The sequence below is a fragment of the Leptinotarsa decemlineata genome, unplaced genomic scaffold (genome assembly GCF_025532065.1).
Source record: "Leptinotarsa decemlineata unplaced genomic scaffold, Ldec_3_MD MMD2_tig00000591_RagTag_RagTag, whole genome shotgun sequence".
In the NCBI taxonomy this organism is placed as follows: domain Eukaryota; kingdom Metazoa; phylum Arthropoda; class Insecta; order Coleoptera; family Chrysomelidae; genus Leptinotarsa; species Leptinotarsa decemlineata.
In genome coordinates, this window is record NW_027412552.1 from 808,046 (window position 1) to 822,142 (window position 14,097).

General features: G+C 35.5%; 1 protein-coding gene across 6 annotated transcripts in view; it reads right to left on the minus strand.

The window, feature by feature from the left end:
* Positions 1–414: 414 nt before the first annotated feature.
* gprs (speckle type BTB/POZ protein) overlaps positions 415–14,097 on the minus strand; it is a 46,324-nt gene continuing 32,641 nt past the window's right edge. For 4 of the 6 annotated variants that reach the window (XM_074174512.1, XM_074174515.1, XM_074174513.1 and 1 more), the window contains one exon: positions 415–13,915. In XM_074174512.1, the coding sequence (XP_074030613.1) occupies positions 13,739–13,915 (177 nt within the window). In that variant the 3' untranslated portion in view covers positions 415–13,738. The remainder of the gene's footprint in view (positions 13,916–14,097) is intronic. The other 2 variants (XM_074174516.1, XM_074174514.1) reach the window with 1 other exon arrangement.

The following is a 14,097-nucleotide window of genomic DNA, read 5'->3' on the forward strand; positions in this document are numbered from 1 at the left end:
CAAATGAAACAATTCTCAAACAGTGAAGTTCGAGGTGTACTGAGTTGAACCTCAAAACGATGAGTAACTACAGTCCCTCTAAGAAACTCAACTGAAGAAAACAAACGAAAACTAATTGTTTACAGACAAATTAATGTTCTTGAAGAAGTAATTGACCAAGAAAGCTAGAAAATATGGTCCAAAGACGTGTATGGCGTTTCATTGACTTTTCATATATTTCTTTGGTTGATTGTCTGACAAATTTTAAAGAACATTAAAGGAACAAATAAAGTCATTGGTTCCATTTTTTATATTTTATATTTACTCATACTAATCTCGGAATAAATTCCTAGTTATGCCTTTGCACATTTGCTGAAACCATTGACGAATACCTAAGACGTAAATTGGGTGATATTAAATCATTAAAACAAGGGATTTAAGTAAATAAATTTATTTTATAACATCTTAGCCCACACTTATCTGTTTATTTGGTCAATATTATTTTAATTTTCCAACTTTGCCCAAAAATAGACGTTTGAACAACATAGCAAGAATAAAAGCTGCTGTAAATGAATGAACAAAAACACATTCAATTTATCATAACTTGATTTCCATGCAATCTCTCATTTTTAAACATAAATGGATCTTTGTTTTAAACATTTCAAGAATTAACAATGCAATACTTTTGAAAAATTCGATATTCAGCAGCACAACTATTACGAAACATATAAGACATATTGCAAAATTTTTGTTTGCGTTTGTTCAAAAAAACCGGAGTCATCAATAAATTCCATAGCTTAAATCCGAAAAATTTCCATTCATTTCATTCAATGTTTCGAAAAAACATTGTGTTCTATTCATCTTCAGCTTCCTGTAGAGGTCTGATGGTTTTAGAAAAGTATTAACAACATATTCTAAAAATTCAGCTGGTCATTTGAAAAACACTTTTTGTTCCTAGCTCTCCCCAAAGATATAAATGTTATTTATAGTTTTTATTTTTTTATTCCGGTTATTATTCTCTAAGGATATTGAGTAGATCGTGCAAAAGTAAAAATCCACTCAAACATGAACCGCTATTCAAGAAGATTATAAAAATTAGATCATCTTTCAGGAAACACAAATACAAAAATAGGCTGCCTACATATTTCTTAGTTAGTTATCATATAAATAGACAAATACTTTTTAAGATTTTCAAAATTTGAAATCTAGCTATTTCTCTCCAACATGTTTTTTCAAACTGACCAATTTCAGAATAATTGTTTATTTTAAACTTCCAATTTTGAAAATCTTATTTTTTCAGTACACTTACAGTACACTTACAACCACATTTTTTAAGCTATCTGACAAACTGATATTCTGACGACAAGTTCATGAATTGGCCACTGAAAGAGTGTAAAAGTTCATTTGCAATGAAAATAATAGGTATATAAAAGCCACCTGCTCAGAAGATTTTGTAAAATCAATAATATATATTCAAATATATTCATAATAACATATATAATCTATGATTTATGAACAAAGTATATGCAAAAATGTTCAACAACTGACAGTGAGTAGAAGAAGTTTCGAAGATTTCAGACAAAGTAATAAACCAATTGACTTTTCTGTTTCGCCACACCAAATATTTTGAATTCGTGAAAACCACATTTTCACACAAAATGTACCCAAACTCACAGAAATCATCAAATACTGAGTTATTATGTCACAGATTACTTTTTGAAGTGATAATCAATATTTTTAATATTGTCAAATTTTTTAAAAAGTCAAAGAATCCAGTACTGTGAAATACAAAAGAAATTAATTTTGTCTGAACTAGTCATTTCGTTGAAATTTTTTCACGCGTCTTCCCGATATGAAAGGAACAGAAAAAACAATCATTGAAGAAATTGCTCTAGAAAAATCCTGTGGAATGACTTGCAGATATATAGTTTTGATCACGCAGTTTCACAGTCTTCATGTCAGTTTTTTATCAGTAAAGTTTTGTTGAAGTTATCCGGAAGAGTATATTATTTTTGTATCATCAGCAAATAATTTAATTGATTTCTTCAGGGGTAAATTTGTTAATAAGTTAATGTATATTTCAAAAAAGGGGTGGACAACGAATAGATCCTTGTGGTACCCCAAAATTAATTTTTCTTGTGGAACTTTTTTCATTTTTTGTGCAAACATATTGTTGTCTATCACTCATATAACTTAAACGACATTTCCTCCAATGCCACAATTGTTTAGTTCTGAGATCAATATATCATGATGTACAGTATCAAATGCTCTACACAAATAATGTAAAAACGCTTAACAAGAGTGAAATTGTGCATTTCTCACAAGATTAACAAACTCATTCACCGAATAACACAAACCCAAACATAACAAAATTTCCCAAATTCTTTTTCAATTCTCAGTTACTCGTCTCGAATTCACTTCAACAATTGTAGAAACTCATAAATATAACACACATTCCTCACATAATTCACAGGAATTCTTCAATTCTTCCCATAATTCATAAATCAAAAAACAGAAATATCCATTAACTTCCTTCAGTTTTGAGATAATCATCTCAAATCCTCACAAATAATGTAGAAACGCTTAACAAGAGTGAAATTGTGCATTTCTCACAAGATTAACAAACTCATTCATCGAATAAATCAAACCCAAACAAAACAAAATTTCCCAAATTCTTTTTCAATTCTCAGTTACTCGTCTCGAATTCGTTTCATTAATTGTTGAAACTCATAAATATAACACACATTCCTCACATAATTCACAGGAATTCTTCAATTCTTCCCATAATTCATAAATCAGAAAACAGAAATATCCATTAACTTCTTTCAGTTTTGAGATAATCATCTCAAATGCATACAAATAATGTAGAAATGTTTAACAAGAGTGAAATTGTGCATTTCTCACAAGATTAGCAAAATCATACACCGTATAACACAAACTCAATAAAACAAAATTTCCCAAATTCTTTTTCAATTCTCAGTTACTCATCTCGAATTCACTTCAACAATTGTAGAAACAGTTCATTTGATAGTAATTTCAAATTGAAAAACAATGCACTTTTTTTTCAGCTCTCTAAATACCGTTGTTCTTCCATAATTAGTTATTAAAATCGGATTTTCTAGGCCCGTGACGTCACGAGCCTATCCCACTTCTTGTTCGATTGACCAATAGGAACAATACAAACAACCAAAATTGCCAAATCGTAAAATTCACGGAATGTTTAAACAGTTTAGGATTCATTAGTGATTCGAAATGAAATCACAGTCACTTTCGACAACTAAATCTAAGAAACAAGTGCAAGAAATGCATTGTAAGAGAAAATTAATTATATATGGGGTCCAAATAACACAAAACGCAATAAAAACGTTATTTTAAAAATATTTCCGGCAGTAGAAATTTTCATATTGATATCACATAAATATAAGTAAGTATATATGAACCCGTTAACTTTAAAATTAATGAAATAAAATGTACCCGAAAACCATGGTTGGAAATAACCTAACCTACCTTTTATAAAAGGAAACGTTCTTTAATTAGAACATTTTAATAAACAAATCGGATTATAACAGTTGAATCCACACCAAGTTGACAACAATAACAACAAAAATGACGTCTGTCAAATTGGAACACTATAATTTTAGTTCTGTGTTTGGATATTAAAAACCAAAACACTCGGCAACACCGCTGTAGACACGATTAATTTTATTGGTTAACAGAGACGTGGCAAATTTAAACTTTTGCTTCTCGAATTGTTCTTTTTTCTGCAAATATAAAGAGATCTTGAGACAGATTAGGCTTGATAAGTATAATATACCCCTAAATCGATCGGTTTATAAGCAAACCAGTATCGTTTTCAAAAGCATAAAACAAACCCATTCAGTTTGAGTTTTTGAAATGACATCCATTACTGCTTCCTCTGTATTTCTAGACCTGCGAAAACTATACTGATCACTATATAAAAGATTATCGTTTTCCGAATAATCGGTTAATCTTTTATGCATCAATAGATTCTGAAATTTTGGAAAAAACTGATGATACCGAGATTGTACAGTAGTTGTGAGGATAATATTTTTTGTCATTCTCATAAATAGGTGTAACTTTAGCAATTTTCATATCGTTAGGTGTTATACCATTTTCAAAAGATTTCGAAAGAATAAAGAATAGAAATTGGCGAGATTTCAGTTTTAACGGCTTTAACAATATTTATGCTAATCGTAATAACCAGAAGCTTTTCTTGGATTCAAATATTCTATTACTTCTTCAATTTCAGTTAAACTTAATGGCCTGAAAACATTATATGAGACACTTGAATGTTTTTCAGGTCGTCTTGAAATATTCGGAATGACAGAATAATTTTTTTACAATCGCAACAAAATTATCATTTGATAGAAGTGATACATTTCTTTGAAAAAATGTTCATTAGATACACATGCATACTTAAAATGAAAAATATGAGTGTTTTCGGAATTTTCAACAAAATTTTCAATTTGGTAGAAAATTACTTCGTTCAAAAGTCTAAGGACTCAATGGTACTGACATTATCGAGTAAAAAATTGGCATGAGAAAAAATATACAAAAGTGTCTGATAACAAGGAATTTGTTCATCCATCTTTTTATATCCTTGAAGCAATAAAGTCACCCCACATTCAGTGGCCACTTCATTTTTCACATTGCAGACGAAATCTAACAATGAACACAAAATACATCGTTCTGCCACTGCTGTGCACAATCAAAATGGGAAACGGTATTTGGAAAAGGAGATTTGGGCTTCCAGCAAATACATAAGACCACATTACATCCATGGGGACAAGACGTTACAATATTCTTATATATAAAACAACAAATGCAGGAACACCCTGACAGGGTTGTTTTGCGATTAAAAACAACAGGTTATCCTCAACTTGGTCATTAGTTCCTGGTTAACGATATGTGCACAGAGCATGTGTAGTTTGATGATTCTTTTATGAATGAATGAGCAAATATGAATATATACTTCTTCAATTTCACAAGCAAATATAAGGGTAGGATGTAAGTCTAAGATGTTTCCAATGGGGAATGTTCCTCCTGACGAAAATCAAGTAGTTTTCATAAAAGAGCTCTAAAACAACTAAAAAATTATTTAAATACTTAAAAAAGAGGAATTGAATAATGCATTCAACATTTAAAGGGATTCGTTTCTATTTCACCATTTGGCAACATCGGTTATAGCTAATAAAGGACGATGAATTTGTCACCTGTATGAGACAAACAAAGATGACATATTTCAGAGGCGTGATGTTCTGTTTACTTATGTTCCGAGTTCCGAGACATTCTGTGATATATGACATTTTGTTCACCTAACCTATCTTCCTCTATATAAATAAATAACAAAACAACTGTTGTTTATGTGGCTTGTGGAGGTGGTCTTGAACTATAATTTATATTTTGCCTTAATTGTTGATTTATAAAGATAATTTTTCTTTTTTAAAGTAGAATATCTAGGGACGTATAAATTATTTCAACTTGATATAGGCGCTGCTGCCAATATGTGAATTAGAAACAAATCCTTTTAAAAATTAAAACCCAACATTCGAAACATCAATTTGAATACTTCTCGAAGTGAATTTGAAAAACTCATGAATTAAACTCAACTTCATTTTGTTAAAACTTGCATTTGCTGTAATAAACCAAATTGAGGAACATTCCCCATTGTGTGAGAATATATGTACGTTATCTGTAAAAGTAATTGTGTAATTTTGAGAGTCCCGCATCGCATTCTAATCGACGGGGGAGCGGCGAGTCCATTTTATACACGTTTTCTCATTAGTGTTGTTTGCTGTGATACGACTGATGTCGTACATGGGAAATTTTGAAGCATTCAGGTTATTATTTCGAAAAAATGCCACAGGAATCATTCGACATAGACTGGCAAATTGCTCTAGAAAGCAAAGCCATAATCAAATTAACAAGCAAACAAGAATGAACATCTTTCACATGGTATACTATGGTCAGTCTGAACCTAGTTGTTAGTTAACAAAAGCTAGTGAATTTCATTGTTCATCTGTTGACAGTTACTCACCAAAGTTTCACTAATTTTGGACGCGCAGTTATTATGTAACAGTAATTTGGGTGAGTTGATGTGGGTTTTTTTTAATGGACAAAATCGAGTATCGAGCTGTCATTGAATATTCGTTTTTGAAAGGTCTGTCTGTAGGGAGAGTGAGTTATCCATTGTGAATCCTCCCGAAGAGTTGTCCTTCCAGGTCATCGTCCATCCTGTCCTTTCCAGAAAGGTGGACAGGTCACTACGAGACATCTCCTTTATATTGGCAGGTGAAGGTCAAGACTCACCGAACACAAACTCTCTTTGGCAATCTTGAGGTGTCTTACGGTGGCCTTCGCGAAGGTTTTGGAAGGTGCAGCGACATTACTGTCGTTGCACCGCTTCTTGAACCTTTTTGGGGTTTCCTCCGTTGAGGTGCACAAGTGATGGAGCTTTCCTGCAGGGGCAGACGGTTCCTTGCCTTTATTCAAGGCGAAGCTCTTGGCGCCCGCCGCAGAAAGTACCCTTGCTGTTGGAGGTGGAGTGGTGGCGGAGAAGGGTGCACTTATAGTTGCTGTCACTCCTGCCTTCTTCGTTCTTTTTCTTCTTTTGGCCACAGCGCCGCAAATGCGCTTACGCCTTGGCATCACGAGGTGATCTGCTATGTCCAGCCTCATTCCACGCAGTAGATTGGGGTGGACATTATTCGTGTGTGTTCCCACGAGTAGCAAGGGAAGAGCTGGTCACCTCTAGCAGAGCCCCGCATTACCAGAGGTAGGCTGATTACAATGAAGTTTCGCCCAGTTCCCCAAAAGGATAGTTCGTAACCGCATGTCACTCTACGGCCATTCAGCTGTCGGCACGATTCCTTGCACCTTAGCTTGGGTGGCTGGTCCACGGTGGCATGTTTTGCAAAGGCTTTTGGGGAGTTTTAGTTTCCCTCCCCCTTCTTATTCATGCCACTGGCAATACGCCTATGCGAGTCCAAAATGATTTGGATTCTGTGTATGGGGATTTTGCACCATCATTTACCACAATGAGATTTTGGGCAGATGAATTTAAACGCGGCCATAAGAGCTTGGGAGACAATGAACGTTGAGGACGTCTAAAAACTGCAACTACCGATGAAAACATCGCCAAAGTTCACAAAATGGTGCTAGACGACCACCGAATTGAAGTGAGAGAGATAGCAGGGGTTATGAACATGTCAAAAGAACGTGTTTGTCACATATTACATAATAATAATAATAATATTTATTGGCAATTATACATTGTTCAATGTCACAAGTTGTACGAGACAATTTCCGAATAAATATTGAATTCCCACAGAAGGATATACGTGTGCGTGGGTTCTGCAGAAATTGGAATACTAATGAATACGATTTCAAAATTTAAAATATGAAATGGTATGAGTAAATAAATAAAAGGTAAGACGTTTTAACAATATCAGACATATTATTTTAATTATATCTTCAAACTTTGAGTCAACATTTTTTAAATCAACATTTAGAGATGAGAAAGCTGTCCGCGCTTCGGGTGCCGCGTTTGCTCACGTTAGACCAAAAACGTGTGTAGAGTTAAAATAAGACTGTTGGGAAAGAATCTAAAAAAAAATTTTTGTATCTCTGTTAGGTCGGAAACTTTTCAGGTTTGTTTCTCATAGTATCATAATGTTAGTTTTCGTGAGCAAAAATATCTATTATTTGTTACGCAAATAGTTTGTTTGTACCCGTGGGTTGGACTGCCTATCGGGCGCGTCCCCAGATGGGGAAACGGCCAGGGGACTGGAGGCCCTGTCCGGGAAGTAAATGTGGCCTTACGGACGGGGTCGCCGGACTCCTGGTCAGTGGCAGAAATAAGTAGGATGAGGGAAACTAAAACTCCCCAAAAGCCTTTGTGAAACATGCCACCGTGGACCAGCCTACCCAAGCTAAGGTGCAAGGAATCCTGCCGACTGCTGAATGGCCGCAGAGGCAGATTATAATGAAGTGACCTCATTGTAATCAGCCTGCCTCTAGTAATGCAGGACTCTGCCCTTGCTACTCTTGGGAACACACCTGAATGAAACAAACACGAAAACAGAAACAACAAAAACCAATCCCGAGGCTGGACAGAAGTGCTCACCTCAATCTAAGGCGGTAGCTGGGGATGAACAGAAATGTCCACCTCAATCTACCGCTTGGAATGAGGCTGAATATAGCAGATCATCTTGTGATCTGCTATGTCTAGCTACAAAGGCCAAGGCATAAGCCCCCTCCCCCCCCACTCCACCTCCAACAGCAAGGGCACTTCCTGTGGCGGGCGCCAAGAGCTCCGGTTTGAATAAAGGCAAGGAACCGGCTACCCCTGCGGGAAAGTTCCCTTACTTGTGCACCTCCACGGAGGGAACCCCAAGAAGGTTAAAGAATCCGCGCAACGACAGTAATGTCGCTGCACCTTCCAAAACCTTCGCGGAGGCCACCGTGAGACACCTCAAGGTTGCCAAAGAGAGTGTGTGTTCGGCGAGTCTTGGCCTATACCTGCCAATATAAAGGAGACGTCCTGAAAAGGACAGGATGGACGATAACCTAGGAGGACAACTCCTCGGAAGGATGTACAATTGGTCACATGTGGCCTAAGTGCTGTGGGTCTACACTCACCCTCCCTGCTCTACAGATACAGATATTTTGTTTGTGAATATTGAAGAGTATCATTGTACTTGTTTCTTGAAGTGAAAGCATGTTATGAATCATACTAAACACTTTTTTCATTTCGTCTATTATTTTAAAAAATATATTATTTTCCTTCAGTGATTTCTTCAAATGAAATAACTCTGCAGAATCGTTATCCAGGAACTTTATCGAATTCCTCCCAAAGTTCTTGAACCGTCAGTTAATATTTCAACTACCTTAATATATTTATAAAAAGTCAAACAAATTCAATTATTTTAAATTTTTTCAACTCATTTTCCAAAGGAAAGGCAGTTATGTTAACACACACTCAAAACGGATTGTCTAAATAGAAGATTCAAGACTTATAATTTTGGCGGTAAAATGGTGAACTACTAAAGGTGTGATCCACGCATCCAGAAGTTTGCCATTATTGAAGAATATTACATTTTATCACATAATACCTTTGAAGTATAATACTGATTAGTCAAGTGATGGATATTTTGAATGAAGATATGTCACTGGAAACGTTATCACTCTCGAATTGCTTTTCAAATCAAATTACTAAAAATGAAAACTGAAATATCATAAGATTTCATTTGTCCTAGTATCCCCTGATGATTATATCAAAAATTTAATGAAAGCCATAAAAAATCATAATTTTTGTTGTCTTTTCGAAAAACGAATTGAATATTTCATTACTTCCTCAAACTGAATTGTTCTAAGCTTTTCCCTATTTACATATCAAAACAAGATATGTATTTTTATCGTTGTTTGAGGCTTCAGTATATCCATCACTATTTTGTGATTACAATTTATACACAGGAATTTATTTTTGACACATTATTATCAACTTCTGTATTCCACAAGCGATATCTCAATGAATAAGCATGATGACATATTGTGAAATACTGTTCCATAAGATTGATTGCCATACCCTTCGAAACCGGCTAATCGATTTTAATGAAATTCTATATGTATATTCAGTAAGTCTGAGAATAGGTTTCCCTGAGTGGTAATGGTATTCCACCCCAATCATTTTCTTTTCATTTTTTGGAAGAAAAATTTTGGTTTCCATTTATAATGATTAGGCATTAAAAAATATATAACCCTCAATTTCTACTCTTCTATCGCTCCGCAATTTGAATCCATTACAGCTGTGCAACGGCACGCGATTAGTCTTTGAAAACTCAATGAAGAACGTTGTCAAAGCTAGCATTTTAAATGCCAATGTTCCGAGGTGAAAATATATCAGTACAGCAAATCCCTATTATACCTACAGATGTGCCATATCATTTCAAACGTGTGCAATTTTCAATAAGATTAGCAATTGCAATGACTGGTAATGACTACCAAAGCCAAACAACGTCCGTTTGTGGCTAGGATTTGAGCACACCATGTTTTCCACACGGACAAGTATTCGCGTCATGCTCTCAAGTAGGCAAAACATCCAGTTTCTTTGTGTTATTGTAATGTGTGTTATTGTTTTTATAGAAATAATTTATGTGGCAAAACAACGTATAATTTATAATTTCAAATTTATGAGTTTAAAATACACACCAAAACACTCCAAAGTATCAGGGCGTCAGTTGTGACGTCACGTTCGAGTAGACTACATGTAAACACTAGAAGCTCTACCATAAATTTGGTGATATCTATTATCAAATCGCACTAGTATTTCTAAAATGCCACAACTCAAAAATCGGTATATTTGAGTTGAGACTATGAAAAAATTGGTAAATATTTCTTTATTTGAACTGTATCAAGTTGTATTAACATCCAAACTGTATCAACTTGATATAGTTCAGATAATACTGTATCAACTTGATACAGTTTATATGATCGATAAAAAATATTTATCGATTTTTTTCATATTGATTTTTGAGTTGTGTCCCTTTAGAAATACTAGTGCGAAATGTGAATTCAAAAATGTTTTGGCGGTGTGTAGTCCCTCAGTGTACTGATACATCAATAAAAACTCTGAACAAATTAATTGTGTTCGTCCCGTACAAAAAAAACACGATATAAGTGGGTTAAACTTGCACGACGAGATTCAGTACTCAACTCAATTTTTGTGAAGATCACTTTGACGTAAGTTTCACCTAAATTTGTAGATTATAAACCATTATTAGCTTGGTCGAGTATTGAATTCAATGACAAACAAAATTTTGAGGTTAGCTGTCCCTTGGTATGTTACCTTTTAGTGAGCACAGATTTCCTTTGCGTTTTAACGGTAGGTATATAACTTATTGTATCGTCTTCAGAAAATGCCCTGGAGAAGCTTAAATAAATAAATCAATGTGTAGGTGTGTGGTAAGTACCTACGTAATTTCTAACGTTCTACTCTTTGTGGAATATAGAAATGTGATGACAAATGTCAAAAATAAATTCTACTACCAACTATATCATCATAAAAACCTGCTTTCGCCTTCAGGAATATACATATTTCTAAAAATGTAGTAGACCTACACTTATTTGAGAGTTACGACACGAAAAATGTTTGCAATTTCCAGATTACGTGACCCGAAAGGAGTAGAACCATTGGAAAGTCAAGTCAAACTCATTTTATTGGCACATAATAGAGCCACTTTTCCTATCAATAACCAATACAGAGTATTTTCAAACCGAGTACCCGTCGACGCAAAAATCCATCATTGATATGATATCGAATTGTGAAAAATACTTATCACTGATAAATGTCAAAATTCTTCTGATTAGACCACTGGCAAGACGAATGTTGAATTTGGAAAAAGTATCTATTGTAGTGATGAACTAATCTTTTGCTATTACAATCAGAAATATGAAATTCTTTCATATTCCTCAAAATTTCAAGGCATGTAGCAAATAGGGATGTATAAATTGCACCCAAAAATGAGATGATAGTGAAAAATCAAATTTTGGGGTTATGAATGTCTTGATTCTTTCTCAAGATTTTGATTTTTTTTCTAGATCTCAGCTGAGAAGAAAGTCGAGATTTCTTATCTGAAAATGAAATACAGGCTACTGTGTAGGTACTCAATAATATAACAGATGATATATCTAGAGATAAAAAGTCGAGATTTCGAGAAAAGAAACTAAAAAAAAAAGTGGAAATTCAGGCAAAAGCTCGGGAATTCAAAAATAAAAATTGAGATATGACTAGAATAAGTTGTACCCGAAGTTGTTCTTCAGTATTTATTTGAAGATCTCGTTTTATTCTTACAGTATGAAAAATATAAAATCTTCAAAAGTGCAGAAAAATTGAAAAACCGAGAAAAAAGTCAAAATCTTGAAAAAAATAGATATTTTGAGAAAAATTGCACGTTCTCGAGAAATCAAGAAACCGAGAACTCTAAAAAACAGTAGTATCTTGTCTTATATCTCGATAGGGAAAACCTGAAAAGGAAACTTTATTGAGAAATAGATGTTCCTTTTTGTATCTAATTTCAATACAAATATTTCTCATGTCGTCACCTCAAAAATAAGTCCACTAATCTAAGAACCAGTGGACGGCACCTGAACATATTTAAGGAAACCTCATTTTTTTCCTGTGAGACACAAGCTGTCAAGCGACCAATTCAAAAATCTGTCATTCTCAAATCTAGAAGTGTAAGCTAATTATTATAAAAAATAATAATGGCAGACGATTACGACGGTTCCAAGGGACTGTCAGAAGCGTTTGAAGATTACACGAAAAGTAAAAATCTCAAAGTATTTTTGGGAATCTGACATATACAAAAATGAATAGAACGGGTACCCAGAAGTTCGGAGAAGTAATCGTTATTCTACCGAGCAATAGTTTGAATGAAACAGACTGATGTAGATGATGATGATGATGATGTAGACCGAGTTATATCTGTAACTTTCTCTAAATTTTCAAAAATGATAGTATATAACAAAAATTATACCTACCTAGGTTCTCCGTCATTCAGTGCCTGTCATTATTCAAACTGAAATAACACACTTCAAGAATCAGAGTGACACGCTTCAAGGATTTTGTGACTTGACACCAGAATCAAGTCCAGTCAACGCTTGGAAGTAATCAGATTGAGACACCGGCGACAAGTCACAAAATCTTTATAGCATGTCACTACTTGGGGAGTAGGCAGATTGAGACCTCAGTGTGGTCATACCTTCCCGAAAAAGGCTTCAAAGTCGACGCCGAAACGTCGAACAACTGAAAACAACATACGCGGTTCTCAGACGCTATCATCTCAGATGGCATCATCAAGGCTTGTTTTCGCTCGTTCTTCATGAGACGTTACGTTATGGCTGACATTTTTTCCGGTAACATATGAAAACTGATATGATTATTTGAACATATTTATTCATTTTCGCAAGGTAGATGATGGGGAAAATGGCGCATTATAACATAATAATAAAAGTTACAATTTCTGTCTGAAATTTAACTCTATATGGCATTTTCAAGCGCTTCTGCCTGTACCTCATGTCCGCCATAATCGTCTGCCATTATCATTATTTCATAATCATGATATTATACTTGGAGATTCCTGATTGGCGGTTCTCCTGAAATAATTTATAAATCAGTTCAATTTTTATATCTGTCTCCCCTGAGAGACGCCGTAGCCACCGTTTTTGAGCTAAGTGTGGCTCCATATGTTCAGTCTGTCGTCCACTGGCTCTTAAGCTTCCTCTCAACTATAGGCCAACACAGGCATATACATGTTATCCAATGATTGCTACAACTATTGTGTGTTGTGCGACTATGACGACACGCACGTCATCATGGCCCCAGTCTTGGAGCCCATCGCGTCCTTCAACATGGGAAATGATGGTCGCCAATACGCAAATACGCCCTCGACATGTTCGCCCGTATTTCCCCGTGTTGGCCGATATTGAAGAAGGAGCTTCAGCCTACAGGTCTACCACCCTCTATTTCCCGTCTACGAACTCGAGACCGATTCACCTACTCTTTGGGGGTGACCTTCTTCAAAACGATAGTGAAAGTAAACGAGTGAGCGGGCGATGAATGCGGCGTAGAAGAGGGAGAGGAAGAGGATACCGTGACTGTGGGAGGCGGCTGGGGCTGGTGCTTCGGAGAGGGGGGTATTGATTGTGGCGGGGGATGAGGCGCAGCAGTGGCCTTATGTTAGTTGGAGGAATGTTTTCCGTCCGAAGAAGCTAGCTCGCTGGATTCGCTACTGCTCAACGTCGTGTTGGATCCGTAGGGATCCACGGAGCTCTGCACTGACATCGATCGGCCCTGGCCTTGCCTTCTTATGCGATTTGGTGAGAGTTTTCCGGGGTCGATACTTGCTGGGTCTGCCTGCAACACGGATTGCTTGACTATCTTGACAGAGAGAGTAAATCTGAAGGTGGTGGTTAGCGCTTCGACCGGGACTGGAGACTGAGATCAGAGACATAGTCAGTGGTCCGGAACGGGAGACCGAGAACAGTAATCGAAATGAGAGATCTCAATGCATACTCTTTTGAAAAATATCAACTCAC